Source organism: Phodopus roborovskii, unplaced genomic scaffold (genome assembly GCF_943737965.1).
Source record: "Phodopus roborovskii unplaced genomic scaffold, PHOROB, whole genome shotgun sequence".
Classification (NCBI taxonomy): Eukaryota; Metazoa; Chordata; class Mammalia; order Rodentia; family Cricetidae; genus Phodopus; species Phodopus roborovskii.
Window position 1 is genome coordinate 631,186 of NW_026126542.1, and position 23,315 is coordinate 654,500.

Consider the following 23,315-nt stretch of genomic DNA (forward strand, 5'->3'; position numbering starts at 1 on the left):
TAACCTCCTCTTAGATTTTTTTTCTCTGCCTCTCTTGAAATGACATGGAATGGCCCAGGAATTCCTACTCCTGTTGTTATCGAAAGCCCAACAAAATTCAACTCTAGGAAACTCATCAATAAAATACCCAGAATCTATTTTTCTTTTCTTTTCTGGAACCACAGAAAGATGAAGAAGACAAACTGAGTTTCATGACTGGTATCTGATATGGTTTTCACAAAGCTGAAAAAATTTTATGCAGGTAGAGCAATACCATCTTGAAATCACTTGGATTTCTAAGTATTCTGCATCAAATTATAACACTTAGATGTAACACTGAAAAGATGAGCGAGTCAGTGCCTGAATGAGAGATTGGAAGAGGCTAATAGAAACCCCACAAGGCCAAGGATGGCTGGGAAGAGCCATGTCCCTTCCGCTCACTTCAGGCTCAGTGTGAGCTGGGCACTCAACTGATGATGGCCCCTCTAGGTTGGTCACACTGTGGGGAGGGCTTCAACTGGCCTATCTATTCTTTACCCAGATAGCATCTATTGAGTTATGGTCCTAAGCCAGGACCCTTCTAACCATTTCACAGGTCACTGTCAAAGCTTACAGCAACCCTCTGAGGCAGGAGCTATAGTAAGCCACCCAGGAGGAGGAGAAAAAAAAAAAAAACAAGCACAGAAAGGCTAAGTAATTGTGTCATACAGCTGTGAGTAGCAGAACAGTGGTTCAGACCCAGGCAATCTAGCCCTGCTGTCTCTCCTCCCTTGTGCAGTTTACCTAGGCTTTTCTTCTGGAATGTCTCAGCTTCCCATAAAATGGGGCTGGTAATACCTACCTCCCAGGACTCCCTACACTCCAGTATGAGCAGTGAATGAGGCAATAGTATATGCAGAGGCCTGACAGGTACCAGCAGCATCCTTTCTACTGATCTCTCCAAGCAAGCTGGGGAATGACATGACTCAGACAAAGCAACAGTGACAGAGCATTTAATTCTACAATGAAACTATAATTTTGGATATTTAAAAGAAGTCACTAAAGAATGGAAAAATGTGAACTCTGGAATGGGCTAATAAAGACAGATTAGAAAAATGATAACGAATGGTCTGAACAAAAAAGTGTGCAACACACAATCCCTCGACAGCATTTGTGATGTCACCACACGAGCCTCACAGATTACAGAAAGAATGGAGACGAAGACACCACTCTGTGTGTGGGTAACCCAAGGCATCTGTGCCTCTGAGGACGGCTCTAGTATCTGGCTGAGGAGTCAAAAATGAAGTGAGAATCCAGGGAGAAAGGATGGCAAGGAAGCTAGCCCAGGCTTCAGTCACAGTGCTTGAGCTGTTTGGGGAGGGACATTCCAAACCATAAGGACATGGGGCAAAACTCTCTCAAGAAGTCTGTCCCCCAAATCTTTCTAAGGCACTACCGGCAAGGCTGTAGTGGGCAACACACCATGGTCCTTATAGTCCTTGCTTGAATGATTATGGGAGCTACTGTTTAAATAATATGAAGGGCATTGCTGTATGGTAGGAATTCTGTCCATCACTTATTACTATTCTATTCATGTGGTTTATATCCTCAGGGGTTTTCTAACTAGTCAGCAGTTCTTAATCATCCCATTAATGCATTAACTTTCTGTTGAATCACTTATGTTTCCATCTTTATCTTTGCAAGCAACCAACTCTTGGCTTCGCTGATCTTTTGTATTGTTTTATTTCTGATCTTTATTATTTTGCATTTAGTTTAGTTTTTGCTTTTCTAAGTCCTTGAGATACCTCAACAGGGCATTTGCAAAGTTTCTTAAATGTAACCGTAGGATGTTACCATAGGGTGTGTTACTCCTTCTCACAGTTGGGTTGTATTTCTATTATAACTTTTTATTTGTTGAGAATTTCCCCCATGTGTACAATAAAAATGTAAACCAATGTCCCCTTCCCCCAATAGCTTCCCTTTGTAACTGCATGTCATTTGCTGTTGTTTTGCTTTTTGTAACTTACTAAGTCTAATTAGTACTGCCCACATGTGCACTAGTGTAGGCCATCCACTGGAGCATGGGAAACCTACCAGGAGCCACATTCCCTGGGTAGTTTGAGTAGCAATGGCCCCCATAGGCTTATATGTTTGAATATTGGGTCACCAGTTGGCAGATATGTTTGGGAAGGATTAGGTGGTGTGTCATTGGGCGCAGTCTCTGAGGTTTCAAAAGACGCATGACATTCTCAGTGTGCTCTCTGCCTCCTGCTTAGGGTTTGAGATGTGAGCGCGCAGCTGTTCCTGCCACCATGCCTTCCCTTTGCCATCATGGACTCTACACTCCCTGACTGTAGGACCAACTAAACGTTCTCGTTTGTGAGCTGCCCTGATCGTGGTGTTTTATTATAGCAACAGAAAAGTAACTGATAGACCCTCCAAGAACGACTCCCCTCCTCTAGCAGCTATCGACTGCCGGCCTGGGAAGGGCACTAATCTCCCTCAGTTCCTCAGTGAGTCACTGCCCTGTGTTGTCCCAGCCCTATGCTTCACTTTATGTTCATCCAGAGGTTCACTTGTTAACTGGTTTCCAGCTCCATCAATCATTGCGATCAGAAAGGATCTAGAATATGATTTCAATGTTTTTAAATTTGTGACATAACACATAATCTGTTTCAGAGAAATCCTAAACTGAGGAAAATGTGTTCTGTAGTTACTGGGTATGAAGTTACATGATTTATTTTTATAACTTAACTCTGGTATTGATTTGACTTTAGGAGGAGGTCTGGACAACTTGTTCATTAACCAAAGCAGAGTGCTGAAATTCCACACTATTTCTGTATTGGAACCTGTCTCCACATGTCAAAATGTTTGTGTATGAAACTGGGTACTTTAGGTGCATATTAACATATCTTATTATTGACCTGATCCTTTATTATCAAGTGGTGACTACCTTTATCTTTTCTTAAAGTTATTGTCTTAATGCCTATTCCTATAGTTATTGCTGCTTATTCCAGGATTCCTTCATGGGTGTCATTTTGCAACTTTCCCCTATGTTTTCTGTGTAATTATTTGCAAAGCAGATTAGCTCTTGTCTGCTGGTAATCCATTCAGCATGTCCGTTAAGTTTTAACTGGAAAATTTAGTTCATTTACATCAGAGGCTATTGTTGATTGGTAAGGACTTACACCTGTCATTTTGATGTTTTCATGGGTATGTGATAGGTGCATGCCCATATGTATTGTGAGGGTGGAGGGCAGAGGCATATTCCTCAGTTTACCTTATATACTGAGGCAAGGTCTCTCAAATGAACCCAGAGTGCATTGATCAGCTAGTTTAGCTAGCTTGCTTGCCCTGGGAATCCTGTTGCTACTTTCCCTAGTGCTAGGAGGACAGGCAGACGATTACATGGGTGCTCAGGGTCCAGACTCAGGTCTTGACAGTGTGGCGAGGGCTTTTTCCCCAGCGAACCATCTCTACAGGCCCTGATGATTTTCCTTTGGCTGTGGGGATATTTTTCCTTTCTTCCTGTCTTACCTTTGGGTTGACTGTTGGAGAGGTAATGCTTGATTCTTTTCCATTTGTCTTTTGTGTAGCTATTCTTGTAAGAGGATTTACATTATCACAGACCTTAGTGATGGTAGTTACTTTTCTTTGACTTCTGTGGGTAGGTTTCCCTTAGGTGGTCTGGGGGTCATAAATCAGTTTTGTTTATCTTGGAAGGTCTTAATTCTCCATTTCTGAAAAGAGTCTTGCTTGGCTGAGTAATTCTGGCTGGCTTCTCTTTGTTGTAGGTCTTGGAGTGTGCTATTCCATTCCTTCACAGACTAGAGGATTGTAGGAATTCAGCTGAGGAGTCTGTTGCAGTTTTACTGTGCATACAGTAGAAGTGACAGAGATTGTTTTTTCACCCTGCAGCTTGTAAAATTATTTTGACAGTTTGACTATAATGCTGGGGTGAAGATCTTTTCTTGTTAGGAGTATTAGATATTCCATAGACCTCTTATACCTGGATGATCATATCTTTCCAAAGATTAGAGAAGTCTCCTGATATTATTTCATGGAATAATTTTCCTGTGTCCTTAACCGATGACATAGATATTTATTCACTTTAGAGTGTTACAAAAGTTTACACCCTTTTGTGAACAGTCTTACTATATAGCACAGGCTGTTCTTCAATTCTCAGTCCTCCTGATCAGCTTCCAAGTGTGGGAATAACAGCAATGCTGGGGTTATAGGGCTATAGGATCGCCCCTGGCTTTCTTTTTTCTCTTTCCCTTCTCTGCCTTCTTCCTGTGGATGTTTGTTTGTTTGGTCTGAACTGGATATTCAAGAAACCTGTTTTCAAATTCAGATGTAATTTCTTCCACTTGATCTAGTCTTTTGGTATTTTCTGGTTAAGCAGTCTCTTTTCATTCCAAGATTTCTATTTGGTTGTTCTTAAAAATCTCTGAATTTCTCATTCTTGTCCTGCTTTGTATTCCTAATTTCATTTGATGCTTTTAAAATATTCTTTTGGATCTCACTGAGCTTGTTTATATCTGCATTTTAAAATCCTTTAGCATGTACTTCTTCCATTTTGATTTCTTTGGACTTTGTTGCTGAAGAGTGACATCCTTTTAGACATGGTACACTTCTTGTGTCCCTATCCTGAGGTTTCTGCATCTAGTAGATCAAATCATGACTACTCTTGGGGGTGGGCAAATCATGACTACTCTTGGGGGTGGGCTTCTGAGTACCTTTCTCCTGAAGATGTGTCTTATGTCAGTATGCAGTTTGCTAGGCATTTGGCTTTATTTCCATTTGGGCACTGTACTATGGCCTGCCTGCAGCTTTGTTGGTTATGATTCATTACTGGGCACTGTACATGCAGACTAGTCTCCCTGTCCCCTGGCTGTGTTTCTCTTACTATGCTATCCTAGACTTTTGAACCTTAACCCAATCACTTAGCTCAAAATAACAGCCACACACTCTTTACTTGTAGTTGTTGCTTATTTGCGGAGGGAAGGTGAGTGCCGGACACCTATGTCCAGCCATCTTAGAAAATCCATTCTCCAAGCCTTTAACAAGGAAATGCATTGGGGAAATATACAGAGTGGCAAGTACTCAGCTTGACTGGAGTTCTGAAGAATACAGTTGAGAAAATGCTTCATAATGTTTCTAGGCAGCAATTTACAGGCCACCATGCACAGTAGGCTCAGAGCTTTTCACTACAGACTCTTGGTTCTCACTAAGTGTCTGTCTCAGGAAGTCTGCAGTCAGGATGGAGAGCTTGAATGTCCATCAGGTTTCTACACAGTGCTGGCCTGCTGGTCCCTCGACCACATTCTGAGACTCATGGTTCTGATTCATCTTTAAGTTTGTTATTGTTGATGGTGTGTGTGTGCGTGTGCACGCACGTGCACTCACACACATGCATGCACACTTTCTGCAAGGAGAGTATTTCTTCTAAAAGATGGTAAGTGACAAAGGCATAAAGGACACATGAAGGAACCAACCAAACTTGGGGAAAGCAACAGCAGGAGAATTCTAATTCTGCTGCTGCTGTTGAGACTTGCTTTATTCTTTGTATTGACAGATGGAACAAGGTTTTGTTTTCAGACCCTTCAGTTTGCCATGCAGTAGTATCACCCTAACAGTCTTTTTGGTCTAATTGGAATGCCAGTTGCTCAAGGTTTAAGACTGGGTGTTGGTTAAATTTTACTTCTACAGTGCCTATCACAAAACTCTCCATAGAAACAGCCTTTTAAACCGAAGTTCCTTCCTTCCTCCCTTCCTCCTCTCTAAGTGGACACTGGAATTACTGGTCCTGCTGTGCTCTGTGTCCCCTGTGCTGAGGTACCCTAGAAGAACTTGCTCTGGAAGGGCCAGGCTCTCTGTAGGAAGAGCATAGTATCCACCCTCTTAGATTAGACAGTGGTTTTTCCTGAGCGTGGGTGACTGTGCTCTGGAGCCCACTGAACTTTGGGGAAGTATCCTTTCTCCATCTGCAAACAGGTCTGAGCCAGCTCCCAACTCAGTTGCTTTCCAGGTGGGATGGACTACAGTGTCATCTCTACTTAAAGTGGGAAAAGCCTATGGTTGTGTGCAGTGTCATTCTGACAAGCATTTAGATGGATATAAAAGGAACACGAAGCAGGAAATATTTATTGACAGGCAAGCAGTTCCTTCCAGCACACAGAAGCACATTGTAAAATGATACTTACAAGCTGTAAGTGAAATGGAACCATTTAATTTTACTACTTTACAGGGAATATCTCACACTACATCAACTTAGATGTGAAGGATAAATACATGTTTTTCAAATACCCACTCTGCTCTGGGCAGGTTTGAAACATATTTATAATCAGTTGGCTACTTGCTCGTTTTGAAAGCATCATCTAGTTTTAGGTTTAACTGAGCTCTGGGATTTCTGGGTGCTGGTCTATGGGGAGCTTCAGAGTAAAGGGTCTGCTCTTTCATGAGGGAGATGGACTTGAAGGAGATGGACCACACTGTCAGCCCCCAGTATGTCGGCAAGAAAGCAGTTGAGGAAATAGCTGGTGCCAAGGGAGCCGGCGAGGGAGGATGCTGCTGCTTGCCTGCCATTGCCATCCTGGCCCTTAAGTGTCATACGAGGAGTAGAAGACACACACACTCATATGTGGGAGTTCAAAGCCCCATATAAGGCCAGATTGTGAGGATCTGATTAGTAGAACCTCTGCAAAACTAACCTTGAGGTAACAGTTTTCTGTTGCAAGGAGTCTCCAGGAACCTTTAAAGTCAGAATGTTGCTTCATTCTAGAAAGAACACCTATGTGGCCCTGGTCACACAAGTTGGTATTTTGATACAATTCTCATGTGTGGCTTTGTTCTGGATGGTTTCAGAGTGTGGAACATACTTAGTTCCAGCCCAGAGATGTCTCTACCCATCCCCAAGCACAGACCTAGTTCCTATCTGTTAGGAAGTCATCAAGCAAGCTGTGACAGGTCTCTGTAGTATGGTTAGCCTTGGGGAGGCTGCTAGCACCACTCACTCATGGACCTTACTTAATGCTATGTGTTTTGCAGAACTGTCCCCCTTGCAGTCTGAATGAGAGACTCCATTTGAAAACCAGCTTGTTTTTCTTAAGAGATGTATGCATCATTTCAAGAGCTGTGCTGGGGATGTATTAACTTAAGATCATGGAGACAATGGAAAAAAGACCACACAGTGAAGTAAATCAAAGTAATTAGGCCAACTGCTGTGACTTGAATCTGGAATGTTAGGCCAACTGCTGTGACTTGAATCTGGAATGTTCTCTCAAAGGTCCATGTGCAATGGTTTGGTCATCGCATTGTGGTACTTTTGGGACGTGGTGGGGCCCTTAGTGGAAGGAAGTCATGTTATTGGTGGCATGCCCTTGAAGGGGTTATCAGGTCCCCGACTCATTCCTTTCTCTTTGCTTCCTGGCCACTATGAGGACAGCAGCTTCTTCCACCATGAACTCCCCAATGTTGTACTGGACCACTCCTGGCCAAAGCAACCCAGGCAAGTGACTTTGAGCTCACACCTGTGGAAGCGTGAACCTAAATGAACCCATTTTCTTTGTTTATCTTTGGTATTTGTCATGGCATTGGAAACCTGACTAACACACTTCACTTGTGCAGCTCAGCTCAGTCAGCGATGTTCTACTGATAGCATTACCTAGTTTGAAAACTCAGTGTGAGGGTCAAACTACTTTGTTTTCATGGTGCCTTCTTGGTGGGAGTCAGGCAAGATACATGTCTCCGTCTCTCTCTTCCTCTCTCCTTTGGTTTTTCCAGACAGGGTTTCTCTGTGAAACAGTTCAGGCTGGCCTTGAATTCACAGAGATCTGCCTAACTAAATTTGTCTCCTGAGTGCTGAGATTAAAGGTGTGCTCCACCACCAGGCTAGAGGAGCTTCTCTTAAAAGAACCCATCTTCCTGTTTTCCATTACCCTGGGAGAGGTTCATTTTAAGATACGACATGCATATTACGAAGGGCCATCAAGGCACAGGCAAGGTGTCTGTGTCTCAGATGAAGTGGCTGAAATGGATCCCTGACAGGTGGAATAACTGCTCAGCCAGACTCAACATCAAGAGTGTCATCAGTGTTGTGACAGTATCCACTTACACACCTTAATTCCTCACATATCCATGGTGTCTTAAAAGCCACAGCTTACTACATGACTGAGGGTAGTTAAGGGAGAGAACTGGACTGACACAGGGAAGCTCCAGCAGCAGCAACAATGGACAGATACCTCATGAAGCAATGAGAGAACATCACAGTACCCTGGGGAAATGCAGTGTGAGTGGGCGGCTGATCTGATGCTTCCTCTTATTTGGAGACAGGACTTGTGATACAGCCCAGGCTGGCCTTGAACTTACAATCTTACTGTCTTAGCCTGGCTTCTTTCTGGTTGCCATGAGGCAAGCAGCTTTGCTCCTGCCTTGATACTCTATTCTGCCACAGCCCAGAAATAGCAGGATGATGGGCTCTGCAGCTGTGACCCGAAATCCACCTTTCCTCTTAAATGAACAGAACACTGGTACCGTACCAGGAGGGGTGTTATCCTCAGGGCTATCTGACTACATGGTCCAGAAGCCTTCACAAGTTTGGAGATATATGTTAAGAGTCCCCAGAATTCTCTCTCACCAGGGCCTCAAGGGGTGATGATGGTGAGAGCTCAAATCAATACACCACAGATAATAAAAACTGCTCATGGGGTTTCTAATGGAAATGAGGATTTATTTGGAATTAGACCAGAGGCTATTTGTGTTATAGTTTGTCTATATCTGGAGACTTTAAAGCTTTAGACAGCCACGATTCAGGCTATTGCATGGACACTGCTGTTGCTTTTGGTCAGGTTTACAGTTAGAGCAGGGAGCAAGAAGCAGGGTAGAAAGATGTGAAAACCTTGCGGTTTGGTTTAAAAGTCCATGAAAAATTGAGGCTACAGAAGGTGTGGTTTCTAAAAAATACCCTTCAAAAAAGAGAGAAGTACTTTGTTATAAGATAGGAAGATGTCTTGAAGGCACCTCAGGAATCAGCAAGATCTTATTCACTGCAGGCTTAGTGATATAAAAATGTAAAATGACTTGGAAGACTTTTCCTGGAAAGAAAAGGCTGCTGGGGTGACCTGTGTGCATACAGATGCCTACAGATTATTGTCATAGAAATCATTCTGCTGTGCTTAGTTGCCCAGACATTCAGAGGTTCCTGTAGCCACGATCCAAGGAGGTCCAGCTACTGCTCGAGCTGTGTTTGCCATGAGATGCTGGTCTGGGGGTAGCCCTCTAGGTGTATGAAAATGAGGGTAAAGACAGATGAAATGGAGGTGCCAGTAAATGAGATGCAAGAACAGGACGTATATACCACTAAAGTTCCAGACAGTGCATACAGCCATCTGAGACAAGCCCATGTGTGCTACAATTGGCAAGTGTGCAGGTGAAGCTGCCCAAGACCTTTGAAGTTCATTATGCCACCCCTTTCTCCTCAGATGCTACTCGATTCTGCTAGCTATGTGTTTGGGTATGACAGCTCATGCCCTTCTTGTCATCACTCTTCCCCTTTGGAATTAAGAACTTAGTCATTGTACGTTGGAAGTGTTTAACTTGCTTTTTCTTAGGGGCTCATAGCTGAAAGTTTGTCTAGTGTACCAGGGGAGATTTGGAAAAGGTATTAAGCAGAGTTACATCCTCATTGTTTTCTTCATTTGGAGATTAATTACAGACAAGAGGTGGATACTCCTGTTGACTTGATTCTCTGTTGACCTGAGAGACACTAAGTGGTAAGTACAGGTCTGAGTGCTGGTGAGGGCTGTTGGAGAGAGGATCAGCATGCAGTTCTCTGTTTCATGAGGTGAGTATCACTTCTCCCCAAGCTCTTCGGCCTCGCTGCTCTGCTTCATTATAGCCACAGAAACCATACCCAACCACAGATTAGCCGTGAACTAAGACCTCTGAATCCATGAGCCACAATAAATCTCCCTTCCCGATATACCTGGCACCTCTACTGATTAGTTTCCTCTGAGCTGTTGGGGTTAGGGGGAAGGGACCCACTTTAACCTTTACCGTCCCCTGAAGTCCTACATAAGGGGAGTGCTCAAGGGTTCTTTTCCTTTATCAACTGCCTTCCCTTGTCCTTTTCTCAGTCTCTATAACCACACCAGGCTATATGGTACCAAAGGAGAGAGGGGCAGAGGAAACTAGAAAGAATAAATTGGTGTATACTAACATTTCCCTTTTCTGGTTCTGGGCTTAAGCTGTGATGTCGGCTCTGAGTGTGTTTCATCTGACAGCATGAGGGCATTTGGATAGCATGAACTAAATGTCCCTGCTGCTTTGGTGTTTCTAGAATCTCCACCATAATACCACCTAGAATTATAGAGTTCCACATTTACAGGCTGATTCTGAGTAGCTCAAGCTACTTATGAATTATTGAAATTGGTTCTTGATGTATCCAATTGGCTTTCTCCTTTTAAGTCTTGATAAAACTAATTAAAATAGGTTATGAGTGTGTTCAAACTAGTTTAAGCTGGGATTTTCTTGGTTTCCCTCAGCCTACTCAAGTGAAGATTTGGTCACTCATTTTACTGGAAGCAAGACCGTTTGAATAGAGCCTAACAGAGGACTGCTCTCATCAGGGGCCTCTAGTCAGTAGAAAGCCTGTGCTGGAACCTCATCTTAGAGGCCTAAAGAGCAAAGTCCACAGCCATATATGTATGTATTCTTAAGATCAACCTGAATGGCATTTATATGTATAGACTCAGGCTTTTAGCTAGGCAGGAATAAGTCCTGCTTGCAGTGTCTTAAGCCACTAAGAGCTGTGGTCTGATGTTGACTGCTCAGGTGCCTCCAGCCACCCCTCAAACCATGCAGAACCCCTCACCTTGATCCGGCTTACAGCTTCCTGGGCCTGCATCATGCGTACGTTTTTGGAGGGAGTTTTGTCTGAGAGCAGCTGCGTGGAGCCAAGGTAATTGGCAGCAAAAATAATTCCATCGATCAAGTCTTCAGGATCACAAGGTCCAGGGACTGTAACACATAGAGACATACAGAGTGAATAATGTCATGGAAGGGTACCACATACTGGATGTTGCATGCCAACCCCCAAGCTCACTGTTTACACTTGTGGTCTAAGATATCTTAAGAGTAATTTACCAAGAGAAAATAATATAATTTACTTGGTTATGAATCAAAGTCCAACAGTAAATAAAAAAAAAATATGTCTCTTAGCCAGGCCTGGAATCCTAGTTGCTTGGGAGGCTGAGACAGGAAGACTGTTGAAAGTTTGCTTATAGATACTTGCCTGACATGTGAAGCCTTAGGTGGAGCAATTCCCTACTCCCCCGACATAGTACTAGGGATTGGAACATGAGCTCTTTGGCAACAAGGGCCGTGCCATACTCATTTTGACTTGCATGCCTGTCATATGTGTCTATAAACTATATGTCTGTTATGGTTAAAGGAACAGAAAGCTGTAATAATGGAAAATACCATTCCCTTATTTCCTCCTCTGTTTGGTCTGTGATGGAGGAAACATGGGATATTTCTTTTCTATAATGGCATCAGACTCTAACTCTGAAAACTGATAGCACCAGTCTTGTCAACTGACAGACCACAATGCTCCTGGCTTCACACTGAGATCAATCCCAAGGAAAATCAGATTGCTCTCTTCTCACTCACCCATCCACTAAATTAAATCTGTTTTAAATAGAGGGACATCTGATTTTAATCACAATCACCAAAAATCCACACCCCAAATTAAAGCATGTCTGCAACTGTTACTTATAACAGACTCACTAAAGACAGTCATTTAAATTGCAAGTAAAATATGTTTTCTTTGACTTGAATGACAATTCTGAGGAGACTAAAATATAACCCACTGTGAAACCTCAGGTTCTAGAAATGAAATAACTTGAAATGGAAACAATTTGCTTCCCCTCTTTCTTGTAGGGCTAATCTGAAGGGGTTTTTATTTTCATTCTCCTCATGAGAAGCTGCTGTCCAGAGTACAAACTTAAAACTTATTCACAACTAAGGTTGTAGTCAAAACACAGAAATGGGCTGTTAGTCAGGACCTCCACAGTGTGCTTGGGGCATAGCTTTAGTGCTTGGCTATCCCAGCCTCTGTCTGTAGTAAGAACAAAGGTTTCACAGCTATTATACTGTCAGTCTAAGGATACTCAGAGTTAGCAAGTTTGTGGTCTTTCTCCCTATTTTGTTTTATATTCAGTGACCTCAAATACTAAAAGATTCATGAGTGACCCCAGTATTCAATATTGCAAGTTTGTGGTCTTTCTCCCTATTTTGTTTTATATTCAGTGACCTCAAATACTAAAAGATTCATGAGTGACCCCAGTATTCAATATTTTCTTACCTTCAACGTAGGTTGGGAAAGAAGCCAAGCTTTTTCTTGACTGTAATTAAGACAAAGAGGTTTCAAAAAGGGCAGAGCATGATGAAATATGCATTAGCAAAAGTGTCCATGCAACATAAAAAAGAAATCCATCACCGGTGGCATTTGTTAAGTAGTTATCGACCAGTTTTCATTAGAAAGAGCAAAATGTGGATAAACGTATGCATTTACTATTAAGGTTACCTAAAACCCCAAATTGCCCACTGAAGTTTGAAGTGATCAAAATCCCCCTACATTCCAGAGAAGCTTTAAAAAAAAGTATTCAGTGTGGGAAAACTACTGATTGCTAAATGCACCAATAGCATGACTGTACTCTTGAGAGTAAGATTCCCTGCAGAGTTTCCTTTAGGTCTTTGACACAAAGGTATCGGTTAAAAGGAAAATAAACTCTTGCACCTTGTAATCTTTCACTTAAGTTGAAAAATTCCATATTCTGTAAGTCACAAATTGGTGTTTCTTTAAAATAAAAGGTTAAGTTTGAAATACTGGCATTTCTTTGTGTCAGCCTTAACAGCACTGTTGGATGGGGTGAGGTAGACACCTTCTAGAATCTGGCTGGAAGTTTCTATACCAGCAGGCTAAGAAGCGAAGCTTGCCACAGGCTCCTTTCATAAGCACCTATGTCTCTCCAGGAGAGAAGAGCAGAGAAATCGTTTCTGTTCCAAATGATTTCTGCTTCAAATGGTATCATAGCTGAAATGTGTGGGGCCTCAGAGGACAGCTCAGATCTGAAAGTAAGCACTAAAATGGGCAAAAGGTAGGATTTACATGGCCAAGATTACTGTTGGGGCATGTGCGTTTTAGAGGAGGGCATCTGTTCAGTACACCAACCTGCTAGATGACAGTATGCTCTGGGGTACCTGATGGGCTAGATGAGCAGGCTGTGGGTGAGGACTAGGGTGTCCTGTTACTATGCAGAGCATGCTAACATTGGCGCACCTCATCATTCAGGCCAGTGGCAGGAATTCCACACTAATTGCATGGTAGACCACACAGGGCAACTCTCATAGGACCCCATGCAAATGTGTTCACTGGGAAGGAATGGCACCTATGTCAAAGAAATTGGGTCTCTTGGGTACCAAGAACGGAAGCTCCTGGCTGGTAATGCTTCTGTGGGAAACTGCATAGCATATGAGGAAAGGTATGGCTAGGGCACCCATGCTCTCATCCAGAGAGTCCATGCTATGCAGAAGCAGCTAGCTTCTTCACAGGGGCCAAAGACCATTTCCCATCCTTTTCCTGCCCTTACTATCAGTGTTCGGAGGTGGGGGGAAGTAACAAGAAATCACTTAGCATCATCAAAGTGGCTTAGTCTCCAGGTACATTTAAAAAACTGATTCAGTTTTCTTGGGCTACTAGGACACTTCTCCGAATGCTAAAACCTGTTTTAGTAGAAGCTACAAGACAGGAGAATTACTTGGGAGCAGTAATGGCAGGCAATTGGTACATTGGCTACTCTCCATTTGTTAGCTCATGATCAGATTTATTTTGTTCTGGGGTAATACTTAAAAATAGTTTTTTTTTTTTTTTTAAATGAAAGGGTATCTATTGCATACAATGAGGATTTTCATCATTTCTAAAGATATGCAGAGCCCTGTGCCAAGCCTTGCAGGAACTGTGAGACTAACACATTACCTTCTCCATTAAGCTGATGCTAATTGAAAGCTTAATATTCAGATACCTGATGAGACCTGCCTTCTCACATGTGGACTGAGACGAACATTGGTTGACCCTTAGCAAGAACTAAGAAAGTTTCATTCAAGACATTAAGGGCTAGGCTGGATGTGGAGGGTAACCCCTATCACTCCAGCACTGGACACAGCAATACACCCTGTCTAAGATAAAGTAAAAACAACAGAGGAAATTAAAGCGGGGCTTCAAGGTTTATCAGGGGTCACCTGAAGTCGGTATAGTCCATAGTCATGACAACTGGAAGCGTGACCACACACTTCCACACCAGATGCAGTAGGTCCTGGCAGTTCAGAACCTAGGCCCACAGGACTTCAGATTCAGACCACTGCTGGCCACATGTGAGCTGTGTAGCCTAAGGTACCCAAGCCCTGGCTTTCAGAACTAATACGAGGAGAGTGATACCCACGGCCCAGAACCACTGAAGGGCTCCAATGAGATTCAGTCTGTGACTCACTCAGCCTGGTGCCGGGAATAACCACAAATGCTTAATAGATGCTAATGTCTGTTTCTGTTGTTGCCACTGCAGTAGCCACTCTTCCCTTCTTACCCACCAGTGTGCTATGAGTAAAGAAAGTACCAAGTAAGGGCAAAAGGGGCCAGCAGGGACCGTGGCTCTGTCACCTATGTTCCAGGGGCAGAGTCTGCACAGACTAGGTGAGGAGAAAACATATTTCTAGAAAAACTTTAATAAATCTATACTTCCCTCTCATAAATAGGACACAATCTTTGTTTAGGTAAAAACGCTTTTCTTTTCCTCACTGAATTTAACATAAAATTGTCAGCACAGTGAGGAAGCATGAGGTGGACCTCTTCATCGATTCTCAGGGCTGATGAAGGAGCATCTACAGCTGGCCCCACTTGGGCCCACACATCGCTGTGCAGGACTATGGTCACCTGGTGTGGACCCACAGTAGGCAGTGCCCATCACCTTGGATGAGAGGGTAGGGGGTGTTAAAGGAGGCAGTGGCTCTACTCAGGGAAAAATACACATCCTTTTCAAGCCCCAGAAATCACATCTCATGACTAAAAGCTCTAACAGAGTTCAGTATGTCCCCCATGAGTGAGGTAAACACAGAACTTTACAACCTCCTTGTTGAGCAGCTTCTGGCCTATAGTTAAAATGAGAATTTTAGTCCCCCAGTCTGATTGGCCATGTTTCAAGAGTTCTATGGGCATCTGAGGCTAGTGAGTACCCTTGACAATACCAAAGTGGCTCATTCCATCTACACAGAAAGTTCTCTTGGAAAAGATGCTGGCAGATAGTTTTTGAGGTTCAGTGTCCTGTGATGCAAAAGGTCTGTAACCAGCTGCAGATGGTACTGTGCACCTGGAATGCCAAGTGGTGTGTATGCCTGAGGGTGTGAATTCTCATGTTCAATAACTACCAGACACCTGTGGCCAGTGACTACCAAACTTGACAGATCATGACTTTCACTGACAATCTTCACACATCAGAGAAGAAATATATCTCCTCAGGGCCTTATTGGGGTGAAGCAAAATAGGCAACAGGAATGAAGATGGTACCCTACCTCTTTATTTGTGGAGGCTTCTGTGGGGTCACCGGGATGAAGGGCTATGCTTGATGACTCAGCACCCAGGGGTGAGGAACTGCCAGGAGAAGGAGACTGGAACACAGCAAAAGGGACAGACAGCAGTGAGAACCGAGGATGTGACAAGTGTCTTAAAAACAGAACTGCCCTGAGGGGACGATGCAGTGGGAGACGCTTCCGTGGCAAGAACTACCAACCACACTGAGTAGACCCGGCCACCCAAACTTTCAACTCCATCTCTTCAAAGGAGTTCTACAGCTTTGGGGCTTTCTCTGCCATTAGGCTAACATTTTAAAGAAAATATGGACTTACGGTAGGCATCAAACTTAAAGGTGTATTATACAGCATGCTATTTTTTTCCTAGTGAAAGTTACAAATACTTAGATTACAAAAGTTCAAGCCACCTGCCCAAGATGATCTGAATGGGAAAATGAAAAGTAAACCTGGTCATTGAATTGTCTTTGTCAGCTCAGATGTCTGTCTGCTGCCTCTTAATGCATAGGCCTCTGAAAAGTCAGACATTTCAACGTTCCAACCACAGTTTTGGACCATGGCGGCATACTTTAGAGACCCTCTGTCAAATGACAGGATTGAAGTAAGGCTTAGAAAGACAGGTTTGAGGGAGCATGGCCCCTGAGTTAGTGTGGCGGTGCCTTGGTGGGTGGGCACAGGCAGGCACCAGTGGTGGGCATGAACCCTTGGTTTGTGCACAGAACACAAGTACCCCCTAAGTACATGCTAAATGAAATGACCAAAGTAGGCAAGCCATGTGACAAATACAGGTCTGGAAACACTCCCCTATGATACCAGAAAGTTCCATGTGGTCCTGAAATCTTTGGGTCGCCCTCACAGACGGTTACCAATTCTTTAGTGATGGCACTGGAGGGCCAGTGCGGTGCTTCCCAGCTGTGGCTGATAGATCTGAGAGCCCACATGTGACGTGAGAGTAACCATGCAGGGTGTATTCTCCCAGTGTGGGGATGAGAGCCTGGGCTCTTCCAAAAAGCCAGAATTACAAGAAATACAGGGAACACCAATAGATGACGCAGCGAAGAGCACTATTTAGCTAAGAAGTTATGTGCCCACAGTCTCTGGACATATTGCTTGATTCTAAGCAGGGAGGTGAGGGTCCAGGAACCCCTTACATGGTGATGTGGAGACATCTGTCACTACAGTGAAGGCAGGAGGACAGGCAGAAGAAGACAGCAGATATAAAGTATCCCAGGCCCCATGGCCCCTAGCCACAGTAAAGCAGTCTTGCATGCCTTTCAAAAGAAGCATGCAGCGTTTTCCAGTCATTGCCCAAGAGAGCTGCTGGTTGCAGTAAGATTTAGCACTGTTTGGCTGACTCAAAATTAATGTGGAAAGGCTGAGAATTTAATACCTTAAATCTCCCCAGTTTTTTTCACATTGAAAGGGCTTCTTTTGATATTTGTGACTTGATTTTTTTTCCCAAAGTAATTTTCTCTGTCCCAAAGACTTTCAGGTTCCCTCAGAGCTTTAGGGAAGCCACTGCAGTTGGGTTTTTTGAACTGCTTGCTTTCAGGGTCATGGACATCTTTCATATGGACCTACCTGACAGACAGCCCCATATTTCCCACTTATTTATTTTCTACTCCAATATTCTACAAATAGCCTGTCTTCCCACATCACTGAAATCTATCTAGACAGTGGGCAGGGATGTGAAAGACGGAACCCAGATCCATAGTAAAGTAGGTGGGGTAGTGCTGGGTGCCCACCAGAGAATGCTGTGGATGAGGAGGACACAAGTCTGCTGGTCACTCCCCACACTGACCTAACCAGGAGCCCACCTCTCCCCAGACACCTGGTGCTGTAGCCATCAGCTCATGTACAGGCTTTGGTGAGTTTCCTCGGTCCACAGCATCCTGTCCTTCCCCCCACATTCAATGCTCAGTTCAGAAGCTCACCCCTCTCTGGGATTTCTTAGAAGCCAATCAGAGCTCATGTCTCCTTTATGGAATGTGCTGTAGTTTATATTAAACTTGTGTATGCCTAAGCCCTAAGAGCTCTTCAGCAGTAGAAATCTTGTCTCCATCATCACACAGGTGCCTAGGCTTAGGCCTTCAAAGTAGTTAGGGGCTTAGCAAAGGGAGGCACAGACAGATGCCTTCAGTGTGATACCCTGGTTATACCACTTCCAACGTGCACTGAAGAAGGTAAGGGACCACACTGCCCACTGCCTCCTTGGGATGACATCTTTTAGTGGTCAGTAGTGAGTTCTCTGATTCTGTGTAGAACATTCATTGTTCATCTTGACTTCTAGAAATGTATTTTTCCTGTGAGGACTCTAACTTGGGCTCTAGCGAGTTTTTTGTTTTTTTGTTTTTTGTTTTTTTTTCATAGAGAGCTACAAATGGCTGCTCACTGACCAAGGCAAGCATGCACAAACACCTTCAAACAGACCTAACCCTTACAAGGATGAAGCAAAAGGTATTTAAATGCCTGCTTCAAAATCTTCTGTTGCCTTCAACCCCACTTTAACTGGGCAAAGATGTGTTCCTTTTGTTTATGCTGAGGAATGTTACTTTAACTGTGTGGAGGTGTGTTACATTTGTTCCTGCTGTCTTTTTAAACAGGGTGAACATGGGTTGCATTTATTTCACCATGCCTGCCTGAGGCATCTGATTGGTCTAAGTGAAAAGTGGACAGTCAATAGCTAGTCAGGAGAGGGATAGGCAGGTGGGCAGAGAGAATACATAGGAGGAGAAATCTAGGCTTGAGAGGAAAAAAAGAGAATGAGGGCACTTTCTTGATTGCTAATTGATGCAGGATGGCCCACCCCACTTTAGGTAGTGCCAGCCCTGGACAGGAGGTTCTGGGCTGTAGAAAAAAAGGCAGCTGAGCAGAAGCAAGTGGCATCCCTCTGTCGTCAGTTCCTGTTTTGGCCCTGACACCTCGTGATGGAATGTAACCTGGAAGGGTATGATAAAATAACCACTTTATCCTCCAAGATGCTGTGGATCATGGTGTTTATCTTTGAGACAGAAATCAAACCAGAACAGAGTTCACCCTTTTCTTCTGCACATGCTTGCCTTCTCCCGTGCTCTCACATGGCACACAGGGCCTTGGCAGACCAGGTTAAGTCTGTGCCCAGGACTTAGCCTCCAGAGCTACGAAGCAAACAAACTCTTTATAAATCCCCAGCCTGTGATGTTGCAAACACAAAGCCACATGTGGAAGGATGATGACAACAACAGCAGTGTCCTGAAAGAACAGGAGTGTCACATGACTGAGGGAGGCCCTTAGGAAACGCTGTCACTCAACTGACCATAATTTTAAAACTCTTTTCCGTTTATGCAACCAAAGTCACCCATGAATGAAGAAGGCTATTTGATTGTATACTTCGATAACTTTTCTTGAAAAGTAAATTGTACCCCCCCAAACCAATACCCTAACAATTTTCACACCAGCCAGGCTTCCTGTCATCCTCAAGAGGTGGATCAGGACTGTCTTCCCTTTCTCAGGAAGTGTCAGAGAGGACAGGTCACCTTCCCAGTCTCGGAGCTATGAGCAGGGAGGACTGAATTCAGTCACAAGTCTATTAGACACCAGACTTGAGAATTTAACCATTTGTCATTCTAAAAACACAAAATACGATGTTATGTGTTTAGCCATGATATAAACCACCAAATCTTGACATGACAGCTGTGATGAGAGCGCACCTGTGAGAGGAAGCAGAGGCTGCACAGGCCCCTTTCCTGTCAAAAAACCCCCCATATTTGTTGTAGGGACTCCCGAGTCTGTAGTTATTAAAGTATACTCATTACTTTATTATACATATTATACATATTAAAGTATATTAAAGTATAACTCATACGACAGTAGGTTGCGTCTTGAAGGCTCTTGAAGGCTCCTGAGATAGGACTCTGTAACACCAAGAGCCCATTTTATAAAACAGTGTGATCACAGGAACACATTTTCCCCTTGAAAATGACTATGTTGTTTTAATTTGATATCATGGCTGAACACACAACAGCGTATTTTGTGTTTTAGGATGACAAAGTGATTAAATTCTCGACCCCTGGTGTCTAATAGACTAGTGACTGAATTCAGTCCTCATTGCTCATAGCTCTGAGGCTGGCCTGCCCACTGTGACCCTTCCTGAGAAAGGGGGAAGACAGTTCTGACTCACCTGCTGAGGGTGACAGGAAGCTTGGCTGGTGTGAGAGCACATTGATGGGCAGCTGTGGTCTGGGCACCTACACAACACTCACCTAGTATGAGCAATCTTTTACAATTCCAATCTCACATTGTTCTTTTTTTCCTCTTAAGAGAGGCTCAGAGGGTCAGCAAGCCATGAATGCTTTCTTCGTCTCATTTTGTTTCCTCATTAAAATTTCACTCATGGATAAAGGGGAAAAGCAAGCAGGAGGCACTATAAAACCACACCGCAAAGACTACATTAATTCATAAGCTCCAACACTTCAACCGCATATTGGTAAAAATAGCTCATTAGTGGCTCTGGCTGGGGGCGGGTGTCTACAACTGCTGTGTGTAACTTCCAGCACTTCCGCTGCTTCCCATGCAAGAAAGCGCTCCAAGGATCTGAAAGTTAAAAGTGATACTGCTGGAATGATTGATCTGCAAAGACACGCCCACCTGCCCTAAGCCTGTTAATTCCAGCACAGCCCAGATGACCCCAGTACCCCACTGAGTGAGGACACCTATGAAAGATGGCCACCAGCTCTAGTTAGCCTTGAGTCCCAGGCAATACTGGTGCTTCTCTCTTCCAAAGAAACACAGTGTCAGAAATTCACTTCGATGAAGGGCAGGGAGAAAGGAAATATTGAAAACTTATATAGTTTGGTCAGTCTACCTGGGACTGCATTACTCTGTCATTTAACCTACAGAGAACAACTCCTGGAGACACAGGGGTTTCCTTTCTGTCACTCCCCTCCCCGCCCCATGACTAAGGAGCCAATATACCTACTAAGAATATACAAGCCTTCTTCCCCAAGGACCTACTTTCTCTTTTCTCTGGGCAAGCCAGTTTCAATTCAAGCCTTTAATCTACCTTCTTTGCTTGGAGAACAGGTCTAGAATACAAGAGCACTATCTTAGTACCTATAGCACCCTGAAGTTCGGCTTTATCTCTTTGTTCCCCTCAGCACTACCACTTTGTTCTAACTCATCTTCATTAAGCCCAACAGAATCCTATGGTCTCCAGCCTTTGACCTGCATGTTTCTGCCCTTCGCCTCGACTCTAAATATGCAATTGCCTCAGAAGGCACACTCTGAGTATTCTCTCTCCTATGCAATCTTCCCAATCCTCTTAGGTGAGAGGATTTCCTCTTGAATGGCTTGCATGCATTGTGTCTGTGCCATTCATGGACTGCCTGACTTTTTCCCTTGTACATTATAAAACTACAGTACTTTGGCATAGTATTTCAATAAGCACAACAAAGGCAGGATAATAATTAATTTATATGTTTCTTCTCCAAGTACCCAAGACAAAGGCCCTCATAAAAGATACAACAGGATTTCAATATGTGTGATGAACAGGAAATACACAGACACCTATCTTGTATCATTTGATAAAGCAAATGAAAATGAGTTTTATATAGTCGGGTAAGTTCTGAGCACACACATGGTTATTAGTACCCATGGCTCTCCACTCATTCTAGATGATCCTCTGTCATCCTTGTTTGCATATCACGCACTCCCACAATAGTAGAGTGAACACCACAGTAGGCACCGGTACTCACAGAAGTGGCTTTTACATACACTGTAACTGAACACTTTGTTGTGCAATCCTTTCCAGCCCGGACAACATTCTGCTTTGACTGCTTTTCTACATGGGATCTCAAATGTAGATACACAGGGCGGGCCATGGCACATGCCCCAGTTCTTACTTTGTTTCGAGACTGGGGCGCTTCTGCCTCCCAGTGTTCCCAGATGGTGCTCTGTTTATGCTTGGCTTACTGGCTTACCTGCCCTTATTTCCTTTCCCCAAACAGTACACACTGCTTCCTTCCTTCTCTGAGTTGCTTTATATTAACCTTATTCCACTTTAGAATTATTTTGATAAAACCCAAATATGTGGTGAGCTTTTTTGTTTCCCCAATGCAAGTTCACACTTCTGAAATTTGGAGCTGATTAAGTAGTGCGTAATTATCCACTCCACAGTATAAGTCAAACATTATCAATGCACATTTGTATTTCCTTAAATGTGGCGAAGTAGCAAAGTCAGTATAGGCATTGAATGAGCATAATTATGTCATTAAGATGATAATAGCTTGGGCTTAATGAAGTGTTTTGCATATACATTCATAATGGATTCATTTAATACTGGTGGAAAATTTGGAGAGAACTGCTCGTTAACCTACTCCAAGCCATTTCTGTTCTTTCTTTTCCCACCAACATCATCCTTCAGCTCCTGTCCCTAAGCTCCTAACCCTGTGTGGAAGCTGCCAGGACTCCAGTGAGCTATGCTTGGCAGCACTCAGCTCAGGGGGTGATTTCATGGGAGCAACACAAAAATCACTTGTTTTTTTTTTTTTTTTTTTGCTATCATCACAAGAGCTCTAAGCTTCTGAGGCCATGTTCTCAAGGCAAAAGATTAACCAGTTAATTATACAGCAACCATCAGTGTAAGGGTAAACCAACAAATAGTAAGCCTGTATTATAGACAGGGTATCTTGCTCCAAATAGCCTCACTTAATGTATTTGAAATGCATGAGACTGGACAAATGAGGAAGCCTTTTGTTCGTTTCCCTTTCTAGTCCAGTCATTCCTTGATGGACCTCTCATGCCTTCTGGGTCACTCGCCTAGGTTCTGGGAGCAAAGGCCAGGCACTTTTAACTTAATATAAAGAAAAGTAACTGAACTGAATATAACCAAGCCAGCTGCGGTGGCATACATCTGTAATCTTGGCACATGAGAAGCTGAAACTGGGAGGAGAAAGGGTTTGAGAATGCCCTGGACTACATGGCAAGTTCAGGGCTGGCCTGAACTATGTGGAAACACCCTGTCTCAAACCAAAGTAGGCAAAGGAAGAGACACAGCTACACTTGAAATGTCTAGTAACACAACATCTTCTAGAAATAGCAACAGCTACCATTTTCAAAGGGCTCACTGTGTGCCTGGCACCATGCAGGGGCACATTTCTCATTTTCCAGCCAGGCAGTTATTTGTGCACAAGGCACTAATAGCCATTGATAGGTGTCAGCCCTCAACAGTGAAAGATGCCACAGCCTAGAATGGGGGGATGAGGTGTCCAGATGAACTCATCCATCAGAACACAGAGAATCAACAGCAGCAGTCATGGGGGAGATACAGCAGCAAGCACCCCTTTCCCAGGTCCTGGCTCAGTGCAGATGGCCTTTGCTCTCTGAGCCACCATTCACTTCCAAGCTCATCTCCTTCTATCCTGGGCAATGCTCTCTTTCCACCTACTCCCTACTTGTCAAGGGAAATGCAGAGTGCAGCTAACAGTCTAACTGGGCCAGGAGCAGAGAACTGAAGCCAGGCAGCAAACCCCGGGGCAGCCCAAGGGGCACATACCTCGTCTTCCTGACTTTCAAACTGGTACATCCAAAAGTTCTCCATCCTCCCAACTACTGTCTGGGCAACGGGCGAGCTCTAGAGCATCCACTTAGGTGCCGAGAAGAAATCCCGATCTCAGTGCCACTTGGTGGACAGTCTTGGTGGTGTTGGGTGCCCTTGTCAATAATGCAACTGGTAACAGGAG

The 23,315-nt window shown here is 43.8% G+C and overlaps 1 protein-coding gene across 3 annotated transcripts in view; it reads right to left on the reverse strand.

Annotated features, from left to right (window-relative positions):
• The window catches only part of Apba1 (amyloid beta precursor protein binding family A member 1), a 64,284-nt gene that overhangs the window by 20,863 nt on the left and 20,106 nt on the right, over window positions 1–23,315 (reverse strand). For all 3 annotated transcript variants that reach the window (XM_051200126.1, XM_051200125.1, XM_051200124.1), the window contains exons 2-4: window positions 15,583–15,678; window positions 12,323–12,362; window positions 10,832–10,977 (exon numbers count right to left, since the gene is read on the reverse strand). In XM_051200126.1, the coding sequence (XP_051056083.1) occupies window positions 10,832–10,977; window positions 12,323–12,362; window positions 15,583–15,678 (282 nt within the window). The remainder of the gene's footprint in view (window positions 1–10,831; window positions 10,978–12,322; window positions 12,363–15,582; window positions 15,679–23,315) is intronic.